Source organism: Sus scrofa, chromosome 14, assembly GCF_054392235.1.
Source record: "Sus scrofa isolate SSC_HxYL_T2T_F1_AM1 chromosome 14, Sscrofa_HxYL_maternal_Yorkshire_Landrace_v2.0, whole genome shotgun sequence".
In the NCBI taxonomy this organism is placed as follows: Eukaryota; Metazoa; Chordata; class Mammalia; order Artiodactyla; family Suidae; genus Sus; species Sus scrofa.
The window spans coordinates 46,701,748-46,720,142 of record NC_139396.1 but is presented as its reverse complement, the minus strand read 5'-3'; the positions used below and the strand labels follow the sequence as shown (position 1 = coordinate 46,720,142).

Here is an 18,395-nt window from a genome sequence, read left to right as displayed (position 1 = left end):
TAAATGAGGTTGGGATTTGAACCTGGAAAGTCTGGTCCTGACTCTCATTAGGGTAAGAGGTAAGACGGAACATATCAAATTTGTGGCAGCCTTGAATTTGGGCACAGTGATTTGACTTAAACTTTGTAGGTACCTGGGGATTTACTGAATGTGATTTTCTTGCCTTTCTACTGTGAATATTAGCAGCTGCTTTAATATTGGAAAAGAGAATTCTGAGTGGAGAAAACCTGGTTTACTGAAACAATGGTCTTGTAAATTACCAAGTAATGGGAAGTAACTTTTTTACCTTTTGAAATTATAATCTATCTTCCTTTCCTCCCTCCCTCCCTCCCTTCTTTCCTTGCCACAGGTATGGCATATGGCAGTTCCCAGGCTAGGGGTCCAATCAGAGCTACAGCTGCTGGCCTACACCACAGCCACAGCAAAGTGGGATCCAAGCTGCATCGTGCCCCACACCACTGCTTGTGGCAACACTGTATCCTTAACCCACTGAGAAAGGCCAGGGATTGAACCTGCATCCTCATGGATACTGGTTGGGTTCGTTTCTGCCTTGCCATGATGGGAGGTCCTGAATTTGTAATGTTTTAAAAAATTTATTTTATTGAACTATAGTTGGTTTACAATGTGTTAATTTCTGCTGTAAGGCAAAGTGATTCAGTTATACATATTATATATCATATTATATATACATACATTTCTTTTTCATATTCGTTTCCATTATGGTTTACTATGGGATAATGAATGTAGTTCCCTGTGCCATATACAGTGGGACCTTGCTATTTATCCATTCCATACATTATAGTGTGCATCGGAGTTTCCGTCGTGGCTCAGTAGAAACGAATCTGACTAGTATCCATGAGGACACTGGTTCAATCCCTGGCCTTGCTCAGTGGGTTAAGGATATGGTGTTGCCATGAGCTGTGGTGTGGGTCATAAATGCGGCATGGATCCCACTTTGCTGTGGCTTTGGTGTAGGCCAGCAGTTGTAGCTATTCTCCATATCTATGAGTCTGTTTCTGCCTCACATATAAGTTTACAAGGAAAGTGCTGAGTGGTTATAGACAAACACAAAACCCATGACCAAAGCCAATGTCAAATGAATTCATATGTTGAGAAAGTCCCATGTGATTTCTGCACATCTTTTCTTTTATTATTTTTTAAGTAAAGTATAGCTGATTTACAATATTGTGCCAATTTCTGCTGTACCCAGTGACACAGTTATACATACATATATATTCACTTGCTTATATCATCTCCCATCATGGTCTATCACAAGAGACTGGATAGAGTTCCTTGTGCTATACAGTAAGACCTCATTGCTTATTCATTCTAAATGGAATAGTTTGCATCTACCAATCCCAAACTCCCTGTCCATCCCACTCCCTCCCCATCAGCAACCACAGTATATTCTCTATGTCTGTGAGTCTTTTTTTTTTTTTTGCTTTTTTTAGGGCTGCACCCAAGGCACATGGAAGTTCCCAGACTACGAGTCAAATCAGAGCTACAGCTGCCGGCTTAGGCCATAGCCACAGCAACAATGCAGGGTCCAAGATGCATCTGCAAATTACACCGCAGCTCACAGCAACACTGGATCCCTTACCCAGCAACACTGGATCCCTTACCCACTGAGCGAGGCCAAGGATCGAACCTACATCCTCATGGATATTAGTTGGATCCGTTTCCTCCGAGCCACAATAGGAACTCTAAGTCTGTGAGTCTGTTTCTGTTTTGTAGATAGGTTCATTTGTGCCACATTTTAGATTCCACATATAAGTGATATTGTATGGTATTTGTCTTTCTGACTTATTTCGCCTAATATTGTTAAAATGGCCATAATACCCAAAGCAACCTACAGATTTAAAGTGATCCCTATCAAACCGCCCATGACAGTTTTCACAGAACCAGAACAAATAACGCAAAAAATTTATATGGAACCATAAAAGACCCAGAACTGCCAAAGCAAACCTAGAGGAAAGAGAAAACAAAAACAAAAACAGGAGGTGTAACTGTCCTGGACTGCTGACAATATTACCAAGCGACAGTAATCAAGACAGTGTGGGACTGGTACAAAAACAGACATATGGATCAATGGAACAGAATAGAGAGTCAAGAAATAAACCCATATATCTATAGTCTATTGATCTTTGACAAAAGAGGCAAGAATATAAAACGGGAAAAAGACAGTCTCTTTAGCAAGTGGTTCAGGGAAAACTGGACAGCTGCATGTAAATCGATATCTGCACATTGTGAAGTTGATCCTAACACAGTTACATTCTCTATAGCTAATCTGGTCCACAACTGAATAAGAAAAAAATATTTTTCCCTCTGGTATATTTCAGACTTCAGATTATAGGAAAGCGATCACTGACCTTGTAATGTGAGTTGAGGTCATCCTTAACATCTTATTACTATGGTATAAAAACTGGATCTGCCCTTATGACAAAGATGAATGATGTAGAGTCCCCTGCATTTATTGATTGGCATCTTCTGTTTAAAGAAATAAACCTCTTCAGAATAGTAAGCTGAAGAAAGCTTTTAATGCTGCCTGTAATTAGAATGGCTGATCTGTGGGTCGTTTCTTCTCCTGATGATAACAGAGCATTTAAATGGAAGGGTTCCTTTGAGAGAAAGTTCTTAAAACTTATAAAAGAGCAAGTTTATATAAAAATAAAAGGAAAATAAATTCAGAAAGAATTCAAGTCATCTGGCGCCTGATAACTTAATGGATCCCAGTGAGGAACAGAAAATCAATTAATTTAAAATGAGATCTAGGGAACTGTGTCCAATCTCTCGGGATAGAATATGATGGAAGACATTGTAAGAAAAAGAATGTATATATGTGTATGACTGGGTTACCATGCTGTACAGGAGAAACTGACACAACACTGTAAATCAACTATACTTTAATGAAAATAATATAATAAAATGAGATCTAAAACTGTATTGATAGTCACCCCTCAGTATCTGTGGGGATTCATTCCCACCCCACCCCAATACTACAATCCAAGATGCTCAAGTCTCTTTAGTGCAGTATTTGCATATAATCACGCACATCATCCTATATATTTTAAATCATCTATGGATTAATTATAATACCTAAAACAATGTAAATGTTATGTAAATAGTTGTAAATGCTAGGTAAATAGTTGTATGAGAGCAACTTCAAGTTTTGTTTTTTGGAACTTTCTGGAACTTTTTTAAATTTTAATTTATTTTTTATCAACTATATAGTTGATTTACAGTTGATTTACTTTTAGGTGTACATCAAAGTGAATCAGTCATATATATAAATATATCTATTCTTTTTTCTCATATAGGTTATTACAAACCATTGAGTAGATTTTCCTGTGCTCTACAGTAGGTTCTAATTAATCATCTATTTTATACAGTAGTGTGTAATGTTATTCCCACCCTTTCAATTCTTCCCTTCCCCCAATGGTTTCGCCTATGGTAACCATATATCCAGAGAAAACCACAATTTGAAAAGACACATGCACCCAATGTTTATTGCAGCACCATCTACAGCAGCCAAGACATGGAAATAACATAAATGTCCACCAACAGAGGAGTGAAAATGGCGTTCCCGTCGTGGCTCAGTGGTTAACAAATCCAACTAGAAACCATGAGGTTGCAGGTTTGATCCCTAGCATCGCTCAGTGGGTTAAGGATCTGGTGTTGCCATGAGCTGTGGTGTAGGTCACAGACGTGGCTCGGATCTGGCCTTGCTGTGGCTCTGGTGTAGGCTGGCAGCTATAGCTCCGATTAGACCCCCTAGCCTGGGAACCTTCATATGCCATGGATGCGGCCCTAGAAAAGACAAAAACAAAAGCAAAAAACAAAAAACAGAGGAGTGAATAAAAAAGATGTGGTGCATATACACAGTGGAATATTACTTAGTCATAAAAAAGAATGAAATAATGTCATTTGCAGCTATATGGCTGGACCCAGAGATTATCATACTGCATGAAGTAAGTTGGACAGAGAAAGACAAACATCACATAATATCACTTATATGTGGAATCTAAAAAAATGATGAAAGGAACTTATTTTGAAAACAGAAACAAACTTTCAGATTTAAAAACCACTCATGGAATTTTTTTGAAAAAAATATTTTCAATCTGCTATTGCTTGGATTTGTAAATATGGAAGTTGCAAATATGGAGAACCTACTATCAGTGGGCCCAGAGAATATGTCATCTCATGCGACTGGCTCCTTACACTAAGTATAATATTTCTGAGCTTTGTCCACATTTTTTCACAGATCAGTAGGGTGGTTCCTTTTCATCGCTGCATACTATTCCATTGCTAAAATGTAGCACTTTTTAAAATCCATTCACCAATTGATTGATATTTGGGTTATTTCCAGCTTAGGCTATTATGGCGAAGGAACCATTATGGATTCAGAAAAGGGACAAGTAGTTGCCTGGAACTAGGGAAGAAGTGGGAATTCACAGCAAACGGATTAAAAGGGACTTTTCCCACAGATGGAAGTGTTCTCAAAAGAGATAGAGGTGAGGAGTTCCCATCATGGCACAGTGGTTAACAAATCTGACTAGGAACCATGAGGTTGCAGGTTCGATCCCTGGCCTTGCTCAGTGGGTTAAGGATCCGGCATTGCTGTGAGCTGTGGCGTAGGTCGAAGACACAGCTCGGATCCTGAGTTGTTCTGGCTCTGGCCTAGGCCAGCGGCTACAGCTCTGATTAGACCCCTAGCCTGGGAACCTCCATATGTCACGGGGGCAGCCCTAGGAAAGGTAAAAAGACAAAAAAAAAAAAAAAAAAAAAAAAAAAAAAAAGAGAGAGAGAGAGAAGTAATAGCTGAACAACAAAACGAATTTTCTATATTTATTTTTTGCTTTTTAGGGCCACACCCATGGCATATGGAAATTCCCAGTCTAGAGGCTGAATTGGAGTTACACCTGCCAGCCTACGCCACAGCCACAGCAGTGCAGGATCTGAGCCATGTCTGCACTCTACACCACAGCTCATGGCAACTCAGGATCCTTAACCCACTGAGTGAGGCCAGGGATTGAACCTGCATCTTCATGGATACTAGTTGGATTCATTTCCACTGCACCACAATGGAAATTCCCAAAATAAATTTTCTAAAACTCATTTAACTGCATACTTAAAATTGGCGAATTTTATGTTATATAATTTATAACTCAAAACCTGTAACAAATAAAAGAACTCTAAGTAGGAGTATAAAGTTCCTTGCCCTCATTGTTAATTTCTCCGACTACATCTAAGTTCAAGTACCATTCCTAAGAGAGAAAGTCCACGAGGCTAACTGCGGACAAAATCAATCACCAGGGTTAAAAGACTAAGAAATCACCAAAGAAACTTCTTGAACTACCTGGCACACAGCATGGAAGATGACAACTGTCAGAGAAAGGCACTTTTAGAAACGACAGAAAATCCAAAATAGGTACACTTAAAAATAAAATAAGACATCCCAACCAAGAGAACAATAATCAGAGTGAAATTTTTAGAACATAAGAAACAAGATGATAGTTTTCACAGTTGGACTGTAAATAATGCTTCTTTGGATGGATTCCATAATTTTCTTTTCTTTTTCTTTTTCTTTTTTATTTTTTTACTATCCATGAAATACTGTTATCTTTCTAAACCGCTCCCCAAGCACTCTTCAAGAAACAGATAATCCAAATACGGCATTTGCTCCATCAAGCTAAGCACACCAGGGAAATCAGGTAATTTCAGCATGTTTGGTAGGATGCTTACAGCAAAGATGGTCATGGGGAATGAAGACACAGATCAGAGATTCTGGAAGCCTGTATAACTCAACTCTAAAAATAACTTTTTCAAAGAATGTCACCTGTCACTGTCAAAAACATCCAAGGTATGCAGAAATCTGTGCACCTGCTTTTACAATGGACACTCATCAAAACAAATATCTTTAAAAGCAAAAACAAAAGCTCCTGACCTTTGTATTTTTTTCTTTTTTGAAAAATTTGTTTTGTAATTGAAGTATAGTTGATTTGAATATTGTGTTAATTCCTGCTATAGAGCAAAGTGATTCAGTTATACATACGTGTGTGTCTTCTTTTTTATATTCTTTTCCATTATGGTTTATCATAGGGCATTGAACATAGTTCTCTGTACCATACAGTAGGTCCTTGTTGTTTAGCCCTTGCATGTATAATAGTTTACATCTGTTAAACCCAACCTCCCATTCCATCCCTCTCCCAAACCCCTCCTCCTTGGCAACCACAAGTCTGTTCTCCATGTCTATGAATCTGTTTCTGTCGTGTAGATGGGTTCATCTGTGTCATATTTTAGATTCCACATGTAAGTGATATCATACGGTATTTGTCTTTCTCTGACTTATTTCACTTAGTATGAGAATCTCTAGTTCCATCCATGTTGCTGCAAATGGCAGTATTTCATTTTTTTAATGGATGAGTAATATTCCATTGTCTATATGTGCCACATCTTCTTTATCCATTCCTCTGTAGATGGACATTTAGGTTGCTTCTGTGCCTTGGCTATAGTGAACAGCACTGCTATGAACATAGGGGTGCATGTATCTTTTTGAATTATAGTTTTTAATGACCCTTTTAAAATAAAAAATAATTTATATTTTTATAATTATAATTTATATTTATAATTTATACATTTTTAATTTATATATTTATAATTTATACTTTGCATTGTGCATATATATTATGCATATATATTTATAATAGGCATGATACAGATAAGTTAAAGATATGAGTATGGATATAAATCTAGAGGAAAAAAATATACAAATATATAGGTAGCGAGTTAGATACAGATGGAATTTTTTTCTGTAGGGCGTTTCCTGTTGTTGTTTTCCACGTTTGGAATGGAGGACACCAAGGGCTCTGCACACATGGCTGTAAACACACACACATACACTCAGGTGCACACATACATATTCATTGACGTTTCAAGCTCAGAAATTTGGATAAAGACAAAGAGCAGCTCATGTTTTTCGCAATGGATGTTACGTGTCACATCAGATACTTCTGCTACTGCAGACATTTTTGGTAATTCCAGTGAATGAAGAGGCAATATGACAATGGGTTGGTAGGGCTCTACGAAATCACAAACCCACAACAACCACACATTAGCTATGATCTACAACACCACAGTGTGTTTATGAAGTAATTTTGATGAACAGCAGCAAGTGGCATAAGATAATTATTGTTTCTATTAGATTATTATTTATGCCACGTTTGTTACTTCTGTAGCTCTGGCAGAAAAGCCAGTCAATGTTTTAGTATTATTGCAGTGCTCTGGAGATCCTATGGAAAGCAAAGGAAATTTCCCCAGTAAAGACGTGCAACAGTAACTCACTGCTGTTACCCACTGAAAGTGGGTGTTAAATAATTTAATTCTAAATTTGGTACTCTGCTTGGAAATGGGAGATGTTAAATACCAAATATATGGATGCCATAAAAGTAAAGCAACACAAGGGTAAATTAAGGCAAACCTCACACTGCCCCGGGCTACCATATAATGGGATTGGATTAGCGTCAGAAAGTGGTAAAGGAGTCAGCCCCAGGTATCATTTCCTAGGGAGTCAGGCTCATAATTCCCTGAACCTGTAATATCATGTGTTTGAATTATCGCTGCCTCCTCTCTTAGCCTATATGTTGCTAATGGAAGCGAGACAAATAAGCTTACATCTCCCCCTCGGAACACAACTTGGTGCTGTTTCAGGAAGATTTTTTTGGCCACGCCCACTGCATGCAGAAGTCCCCGGGCCAGGGGTGGAACCCATGCCACAGCAGTGACAATGCCAGATTCTTAACTGCTAGGCCACCAGGGAACTCCTTTAGGAAGTTGTTTTTGTTTTTCAGTTTTTTTTTTTTCTTTTTAGGGCTGCACCAGTGGCATATGGAGGTTCCTAGGGGAGGGGTCGAATCAGAGTTGCAGCTGCCGGCCTACACCACAGCTCATGGCAACACCGGATCTTTACCCCACTGAGCGAAGCCAGGGATCGAACCTGAAACCTCATGGTTACTAGTTGGATTCATTTCCACTGAGCCCCAAAGGGAACTCCATTCTTTAGGAAGATTTTTAAAGCCCTTTCCTCCACCATGACTGACCTACATCCTTGCACACTGTCCTTTGGGTTGTGGCTCAAATGTTGGTCTTTTAAGTAGCAGCCATCTCTCATCCCATTAAATCTGTATTAATTTAAAAATGTGTAAAAATCCACATTTTTCTGTGGGTCTCTTCTTAGAATTACCTGGATGGTATCACACTGCATATGTTGTTAGTCAAGTTTCCCACTCCCCTGAAGATTACATTTTCAAACTACTGTTGATAAACATTAGTAATTATAGGTAGGCAGTTCTTCATAATTGCTGCGTAAGTTTCAATTATATGAATTACCATTTTTAAATCAATTCACCTTTTGATGGGTATACAGATTGCTTTCAACAGTTAGCTATTATTTTAAATGCGGAATGAACACTCTTGTACACATCTCTTCATATCCATGGCTACGCTTTTATCTGGAGTGGATGTACCCACAACTGTGATTTCAGGATCATATGGGTGCAAGTTTTTGTTGTTGTTGTTTGTTTGTTTGTTTGTTTGTTTTAAACAGCCGTACCTATAGCATATGGAAGTTCCAAATCTAGGGATCTAATGGGCGCTGCAGCCACAGGCCTATGCCACTGCAGTGGCAACACCAGATCTGAGCTACATCTTCGACCTACGCCACAACTTGTGGCAACACTGGACCCTTAACCCAGTGGGCGAGTCCAGGGATGGAACTCGCATCCTCATGGACCCTACGTTGGGTCCTTAACCCAGTGAGGAGCATTGGAAACTCATGGATGCACGTTTGGAAAGTCATTAGCTAGGTATTGACAATTCTCTTCCCAAAGTATACGAACCACTTTGAACCACTTTATAATTCCCCCAACGCTGTGTGAGGATTCTGCGTTTTCCCTCATTCTCAGAAGAACCTGTTATTACTTGCATCTTTTTTTTTTTTTTTTTTTTGCCAATATGATTAGGAGAAATGACATCTCCTAGTAAGGGAAATAATACCTTGGTCTACTGTATCTCTAATGCAGAAGTTATTAAAACAAACTTGAATGGAAATGATCCTGACAGAGTCAAAACTTAAAACACAATGGGAAAACTTTGTTCATACCCAATACAGGCTCTACATACAACTGATGTAATTCACCTGGTTCTCTGGGAAATTTTCCACTAGGCTATGGAAATAAAGTCTAATCTTTCATGATTTAGGAGGCCTTGGGTGTAGGGGGCATATTACTACACAGTCATTTTAACAATCTAAGAATGATTAATAGGTGGGATTTCTTTAACTGGCACTCTGGATTATTTCCAAGTGTGTCTGTTCACATGTAGGATTAGATGAGAGTCTCATCATAGTCCAGCCAAGGTGGACACTATTAGGCTGATATTACAGAATAGGATGTTTTAACCTCTTATTCCCTGTCTGGTGAAATTCGAGGTGGCCAGCATTAAAATGAGAAATGAATATTAGATTTCCTGAATCTTACGCCCATGTCCTTTCTTGTAAAAGAATCATCATTCAGATGATAATATGTATGTCTATTATAATCCATAAGAGCCAATGATAAAGATACTGGAAGCATTTAAGGCATCAAAAAAAAAATCCCATTGGTCACAGGAAAGACATAACATTTTGATAACTTTATACCATTGTCTCAGGGTTTTTTTTTGTTTTGTTTATTTGTTTGTTTTGGTTTTGCTTTTTAGGGCCATATCGGAGACAATTGGAAGTTCCCAAGCTAAGGGTTAAATCGGAGCCTCACATACCGGTCTACACCACAGTCACAGCAACATGGGATCCGAGCTGCATCGGCGAACTACACCACAGCTCATGGCAATGCCGGATTCCCGACCCACCAAGTAAGGCCAGGGATCAACCCCACATCCTTATGGATACTAGTCAGATTCATTTCCACTGGACCACAATGGGAACTCCCTGTCTCAGGTTTTGCTGTTGCTAAACTCAGGTTCTGGATGTCAGTAGAGCTGAACTGTCTCGTCGAAGACAGATTGCTAGAAAATGCCTCTAATCAAATTATTACATTAATTAAAAAAACTTCAAGATCTTTTTTTTCCCCATCACTTACTCTGTCATCTTGACACAGTCAAGCAGCAATAAACTGCAATCACTAAAGCTGCTTTCTAAAGCAAATCAGAACATGGTTAAACAATCTATAATATCTCCATTACGAGTAACTTTTGCCTGAAATAAACAAAACGAAAAGGGCCAGATCTTTCTGACTTCAAATTTAGTCAAGTCAGCAGATGAAGAAAGCATCCCCAAATTGTCAGTATTCCACTCAGCAATTACAAGGACAGATGTCCAGGACTCAATTAAACCGTTTTCCCAGCCGAAGTGCATTACAACTTTCTTTGGTTTGCTTTCCCTATCTTATCTCTTCCTAGTTTTTTTTTTTTTTTTTTTTTTTTAAAAGCCATGTTCACAACGGGAATTTTCAGATATACATATTGAGCAAATGAAGGCGATATTACGCATCACAAGTAATATCACCATCTGGGGATGAGCATGGCCAACATCCTGATGGAACATCTCCTCAATTTTCCCTGCCCTCTATTTATAAGCCGAATTGGCGTTATCGTGTAAGCTCTTTTGTGTTCAAGTGATGTATAACAGATTTATTAAGATATGAGTCAAAGGCTATAAAAGTCACCATCCATCTCAACGTTTACCCATCGTGGTTTTTAGCTTCTTTGCAGAATTGAACAGCCATCACCACTAACTTATTTTGAAACAGTTGTATTACTTCCCAAAGAAATTCCATATCCATTACCAGAATATCTCCATTCTCCCCTCCCCAGGCAACCACTAATCTACTTTTTTGTGTCTAAGAATTTGCCTCTTCTGGGAGTTACTGTTGTGGCTTAGCAGGTTAAGGACCCAACATACTGTCCATGAGGATGCGGGTTCAACCCCTCATGGGTTGAGGATCCAGCATTGCCATGACCTGTGGTGTAGGTCACAGATGCAGCTCAGATCCAGTGTTGCTGTGGCTGTGGTGTAGACCCTAGCTGTAGCTCTGCTTTGACTCCTAGCCCAGGAACTTCCATATGCCATGGGTGCAGGTGTAAAAAAAAAAAAAAAAAAAGAAAAGCCTCTTTTGGACGTTGCATATAAATAGAATCATACAATGCGTGGTCATTTACATCTGGCTTATTTTTCATAGTACAATGATTTTAAGGTTCATCTGTGTGGTGGTACCTATTAGCACTTCTTCCCTGTTTATGGCTGAATAATATTCCAGTGCATGGAGTATCACAAGTTTATCCACTCATCTTTTGGTTGTCATGACAACCACTACTGTGAACACGTGTGTACAAAGTCTTTGAGTGGACATTTGCTTTCAGTTCTCTTGAGGGTAGAACTAGTGGGACCTTATTGATGACCAGGTAATCTCCACCTGTTCATATAGTCCTTCTTTCCATATACTCTTGCTTGACTGGTTTTCAAGGATTTCCCTTTCTTACTTTCACTTCTTTCTCAGTCTCTCCTCCGAAGTTTCTCCTCCTAAAGTTTTTTCTCAACTTCACTGATTTCATTTTCTACAGCAGCAAATCCAATAGCCATTATATTTCTCACCTTTTCCCCATCTTTCTTATCTCAGACGGCTTCTCAGCCTTGCTGGTTTCATTTTTCTTTGACGATACTGTGCTTATGTTGAATCTGAGAACACTGATGAATGTTTAAAATCATCTCTACTGAATGAGTGTTTAAAAGCATCTCTACTGAACCCTAACCCTAACCCTAACACTAACCCTAATGAATTCTGTTTGTCTCTGATTTTTAAGAATTTTTCTCCAATTCTTAAGACGATATTTTCCTAAGTCTATGGGTTTTCTGCCTATTTGAGCACCTGCTTCAAAGGTGCACTCCTTGCCCACTAAGTGCCTTTTATTGTTACCAGTCCAGAGAAGGAATCTTGCTGCCTTTGACATGTTCATAGCCATCTGTATCACCCACTCCTGTAGATTTTTAGGAGACAGTCTTGATTTTTTTTGTTTAATGCCTGGGTCTCCCTCGCTCACATTCTTGGTCCTTTACTTTTTAAGGCACAATTGAGACTGGTGATCTTTGCATCCTCCTTCAACCCAGTCCTGCACCTTACACAAACACTTCTCTCTGTGTCTAACACATGCATGATAACGTTGCTAGTGCACTGCTAATGTGAGTCTTCACACCCTTATCATATTTCACTGGAGATGTCCACAGAAACCGGGTAGAATGAGATAGGTACCATTCTCTTTCCTTCATCCCATTAGAAATCCCACAATGTACTGTTTATTCTTTTTTTTTTTTTTTTTTGTCTTTTTGTCTTTTCTAGGGCTGTTCCCTCCCTCGGCATGTGGAGGTTCCCAGGCTAGGGGTCTAATCGGAGCCACAGCTGCCGGCCTCCACCAGAGCCACAGCAATGCTAGATCCGAGCCATGCCTGCGACCTACACCACAGCTCATGATCCTTAACCCACTGAGCGAGGCCAGGGACCGAACCCGCAACCTCATGGTTCCTAGTCGGATCCGTTAACCACTGCGCCATGACGGGAACTCCTGTTTATTCTTTATAAATTGCTAAGATAGAGGTTTCTGATTGCCCAGGCTGTCCAGTCTGCTCTTCTATTTTTGGAACAGAAAATGGATTCTGAGCTAAGCACATGGTTGCCTGTAATCAATGATGTTTCCTACTTTTCTTTGAAGTCTGGTGTGGCCATGTGATTAAGTCCTGACCAGTGAGAGGCAAAGGAGTATGGGGGGCTGGCATGAGCGTCTAAGAAAGTTGCTTAAAGGGAGATCTGGTAGAGAAGGCCCTTTTCTGTCAGTTTTCTTTAGCCTGCAATACAGATGTGATGGCTAGCACTCCAGCAGCCATCTTAATCCATGAGGATGAAAGCCATGCAGTAATACAGTGTTGAAGAAAAATAGGTGCCCAGGACCCTGATGATGCTGAGGAGCTGCCATACCAGCCATGGGCCTGCCTACAGTGGGGCTTCTACTATGTGACAGAGAAATAGACTTTCAATTTGTTTAAGTCATTCTAATTGGTTAAGTCACTCTTATTAAATAATCAAACCCAACCCTAACAAATATAGTATAAGGTGGATTTCTCAATGCCGGCATATTCTAACTTTGAACATACATTCACATTTGTGATCACATCCATATATATTTGAAATATTATTTTTTATTTATGGTACCTCATGTGATTCAATTATATTTGTTTTAAAATGAAACATATTGTAAGGGGGAAGAACAAATCTGTCTCTATGTTGGATCTGTTTCTTTTACTTTAACCTCTGTATTTCATTGCTTTTCCTACAAATTAAGAAAGTCGCCTACAGCCTGAAATATACAGGATAGCCCAGGCCAAACACTCTGACCTTAAAGGTATAACACTTTTGCATTCATATAGAGATAAAAAGTTGCAGAAAGAGTAGCATTTGTCTTTTTTGGAGGTTTTCAGGAATGTGGTGATCTGACCTAGGTGGACAGCTGCAAGAACAATGGATTCCAGCACCAAGAAGTTTGCAACAACCCACCACATCCCCTCCCCTTTTACTAGAAAAACTGCCTGAATTCTCTAAGTCAGGTGAGATGGTTCTTTAGGACATTCATCTACCACCTTCTTGGTCTGCTGCCTTTCTGAATGAAGTCATCGTTCCTTGTGCTGACAACTCGTTTCTTGATCTATTGGCCTATTGTGTGGTGCGTAGTAGGAGCTTGAACTCTGTAACAAAATTACCTACAATAAATGGAAATTCAATCTCGCATGATGTAAACAGATGATAATCATGAAAAAAGATTAACTACGTCCTCCTGCTTGTCTACAATCTATTAGCAAAGGATGGAGACTTTAAAGATATATTAGTCTCTAAAAGAGATGAATTTCTCTTCAATCAGAAGTCTTGCTGGAGAACTGGAAAGCACATAAGTTTCTGTTCATTCAAGTTTATTTGACCCCATTTCTTTGTATGGCCTAAAGTCATTTAAATAGCAACTGTGGCAAACTGGAAAACACTCATCTAGGCAGAGAAGAGCAAAGATATAAAAAGCACATGGCTTTTGTTACACATTGACTAAGTTTACATAGTGCTAGAGTGAGCAAGATTCGGAAAATGCCAAGTGGAATTTGACGGATGGAGCATAATTAGTTATTCTGCTTCTGTTCCGTAATATTTCCCTGCCATGCTTAGTCAAAACAGATCTGATAGCTGTGGATAACATTCATATGTTAATACTGGGATGATGAGGTTTTCGGCAACCGAACTTCTTCAAAAGAAGGATGGATGTATTTCAACTTAGATAAGAGGTCTTCACTCGCTCCTGTGGAGTTCATCACTAGCATGCGTGTCTCCTTAATCCATAAAATTACACCTGTCACAGTGCCTTAACTTCATTAACGCAACTTTGTGATCCATGGTGAATTATTAGCAAGACAAAATCCATAACTCTCAAGCTAATTAAGACTCCCTCCTTTGCATTCCGATGATCTGATTCTTGACTTGTAAGAATAACTGAAAAGCATTCAAAGAGAGTAGGAAGAATGTATAAAGCAAAATAGCTGCTGAAGCAAAACCTACTAATATTAAAACATCTACTCCATAATATGTCCTCCAATTAGCCTTTAAAGAAAGAGAAAAAGAGCTCCTCTTGGTCCACTCATTAACCCAAAGAGCAGAGCATGATTTTTCTTTATTTAATTCCATAAAGACAGAAAGGAAATAAAAAATTCTGAAGTGAGGATAAAAGTTGAACCTATAAATGAATATATCATATTCCAGAAAGTCTATTTTAACCGTGTATATAATATTAAATGGTAATACATGCACATAGTAAAAAAATTCATAGTCCAAATGGCTCACAGTAAAAAAGTAATTTACATGCAGTCTTCTCCCCCGACTTCCCAGCTCCTCCCAGTAGAAATCACAGTTGCCAGTCCTTCTGCTCAAAAAGTCTCCTTCTCTGCACTTTCCCCAAATGGGGCTTCAATATAGATGCTGTTATGCACCTTATGTTTTTGAACAGGTGTGTCAGAGACAACTTAATACGTGTATGTATGGGTTTGCATCATAATGTATATAGTATATATAATGGAACAGAGATATAGTCTAATTCTAGAATATCATTAAGCAAATATTTATGGAGATCCCCCTGTGTACCAGATGCGACTCTAGGGGCTGGAAACAGCTGCAAACCAGACAGACATGGTTTCCCAACTAAAAGAGCTTACATTCTATAGCTTCCAAATTAAGCAAATGCTTCCTGGCAGTGTAGAACTGGATTAAAAAAAAAAAAAGAATAAAGCTCTGCATCAACACATATATGTGTATATAAATCACATAAAATAATACATGTACATATATGTACATTTTAAATGCCCATATCATATGTGTTCTATATATACATACACAGGCAAACACTGTATATGCACATCCATATATAATATTCCACATACACACATAACATTACATATGTAGGCATATTTACATGCATTTATGTAGTCTATGTGTGCATGTACCATTTTTTCCATCATCTGGACCCATAGTAGGAAGTAGAAAACCGAAATCAGAATTCACAAAGGGATTAGGAATATTCTCCTTAGTGAATCGCGTTATGATATCAGATCTTTGAAGGAGTAGCTTGATATTCCATTCAGAGTACTTGTTTCTTAAAGAAGATGATGCAGATGAAAGGGAGAAAATTATAAGCACCGTACATTTTTATGTTTTGAGATATGTTCTGGAGCTGTTGAGTTTCTGATTTATTTAAGGACGTGTTAAAACCCCTGGGAGAGCCTGCCTTATTTGATCCATAAAAAGTCAGCTTACACCTAACCCCCTAACAGTACCCTTGAAAAGTTTCCTGACTTCTCCATGCTCAAGATGAACTGAATGCATTCTTAGCCAGACATCCAATAAAATGTCTCAAATTCTTCAAATCGCTTTGAATTTCGCACATAACACCACAATCACTATTGCTAATTTACAGAGTAGAAAGAAGAGAACAAGAGGGGAAAAAAAAAGCACATTGGTTGAGATTCTTACTCCAAATCTCCACCCACCCCCCACCTCCACCCTGCCTTTCTGGTAAAGAATAAAATACCTGCCTACCCATGTATCTATCTACCTACCTACCTGCCTACCTATCTATCCTTTCTAATTTTTACTAACTTCGTAACACAAAGGAAACCTTTAATTGAGGTAGCATCTTATTTCCCAAGCCATGTCACTGGCACAGACACCTTTGGATGCGTGTTTATTTTTAAGCAAATGAAGGCACTCCGCATGATGCACCATTGCTATATAAACATGTAGGGCAGAACTCAGATATAGATTGCTTCTTTTCCCCTCTTATTGGCTCTACTAGCAAATCTTTAAGGAAAAAAGTCTTAGAAACACTGGTCACCAAAGGAAAGGCACAATGCCAGAGCTTGACAATTGATAACCCAAACCCTGGTGCACCCACATGAGACAAAGGAGCACATAGAGAAGTCCAGGTCACGCCACCCCCAAATTGGTGTCAAACACACTTTGGAAATAACCATTAGCTGAGATCCACAACCTCTGTATTAGAATAAGTAATGCCAAATAAAGATATTTTCCAAACATTGAGCTCTGACGTTTAAAAAGACAGACTCCTGAAATAAGGTTCAATCCTGGAATTGATCCATGCATTAGTGTTTCAATTGCCGATAACATAAGGAGCAAAAAGCAACCAACCTGGAGTTCCTGTTGTGGCTCTGCAGTAACAAACTTGACTAGGATCCATGAGGATGTGGGTTCGAACCCTGGCCTTGCTTAGTGCGTTGAGCTCAGTGCCTTGAGCTGTGGTATAGGTCAAAGACACAGCTCAGAACTTATGTTGCTGAGGCTGCAGCATAGGCCAACAGCTGCAGCTCCGCTTGGACCTCTTGCCTGGGAACGTCATTGCCATGGGTGCAGACTTAAAAAGACCAAAAAAAAAGGCAACCAACCTAAAAGCGACAAAGACAGGTGACTAGACTAGAAATCCTCTGGAGCCACACATATGAGGGTTCAAAAAACAGAAATACATCAAGAACCACTGAGTTTCCGAGTCTCTCTGCCCAGCTGTGAAATGGACTATTTCTCACTTGGTGGGCACCAGACACAGAGGCACAATTTCCTACAGCTGCAAAGCAGATCGTTCACTGGACTGTCAGACAATGGCCACCTGCAAATACAATCCATGTATTTCATTTAAATCTATTCAGCAACTGTGGAAGGTTCCTTCGTGCGCCGAGAGACCACCCAACTCTTGTTTGTAACATTTGCAAAACAGGCCATGTTAATCAGAGCTGCCCAGTCTTTTCATTTGACCCAATCATAGGGACCAGAAAGAGGGTGTGCTGCCACACGACATCATTTGTAGACAAATTCCCTCTGCGTGGAGTTGTCCCTGCAGGTGATCAGGAGCTGTGCTGGGATTTTAAGTAGGTCCACTGTGAGTAATAGCCCACCTCTTCCAAATAAGGGAGTCTGTCCATCTTACCTCGAAAGCACTAATGCGACAGACCACACACCCCCAAGTGCAAACCGCAGCGAACAGGGTTGTTAGCAAATCTGGAGGAAAAGCAGGCCACCGTCGCAGCTAATCTGAATATACTGCAGGCCATTGGGACTCACCGGTTTTCTGAGCCAGCAGATTTCTTCTGACACATGATGACAGCTGGCGTGTACTTCCCCGTGTAATCCGTGCTCTCCTTGACCTCCCACATGGAAGGGCTGCTGGCTCTCACCCCAATGATGTTCATGCCTTTCATCACCTTTGCCCTGTTGGAGACAGCAAGCGTACAGCTGAGACGGCTCTGGACACCCCCAGGTTACCACTGCTGCTGCTGGGAACACAGGGGACTTAATGGCACACTGTCGCCTAGCAGGTGGATGCTCATGTTTAATAGAATTTGATCACATATTTGCAATCACCTACCAGTCCATCCGTCCTAATTTTTTCCCCAGTTATTCCTTCCTTTAAAAGAGGAGCTCGAAATAGTTCACTGACATAGGCAAGCATGAGTGACATAAAGAAATAAGGTTACGCTAGCGGATGGCTTTAATTAAAAAAAGAATTACCTGAATACCATTAGACTGTTGAAGCTAGAAAGAGGACATTCATCAAAACTGTAAAAGTACTTTGAAAACAAAGTTATAGTCACCAAAGGGGAGAGGTGGGTGGAGAGATAGACTGGGGGTTTGGAACTGACATATGCACACTGTGTATATGGAATGACTGGCCAACGGGGGACCTGCTGTATAGCCCAGGGAACTCTACCCAAAATCCTGTGACCATCTACATGGGAAGAAATTCTGAAAAAGAACGGA

The 18,395-nt window shown here is 39.6% G+C and overlaps 1 protein-coding gene across 3 annotated transcripts in view; it reads right to left on the bottom strand.

Moving 5' to 3' along the window:
* Nucleotides 1–18,395, bottom strand: part of TMEM132D (transmembrane protein 132D) — a 771,513-nt gene that overhangs the window by 390,194 nt on the left and 362,924 nt on the right. For all 3 annotated transcript variants that reach the window (XM_021072330.2, XM_084994331.1, XM_084994330.1), the window contains exon 3: nt 17,700–17,846. In XM_021072330.2, the coding sequence (XP_020927989.1) occupies nt 17,700–17,846 (147 nt within the window). The remainder of the gene's footprint in view (nt 1–17,699; nt 17,847–18,395) is intronic.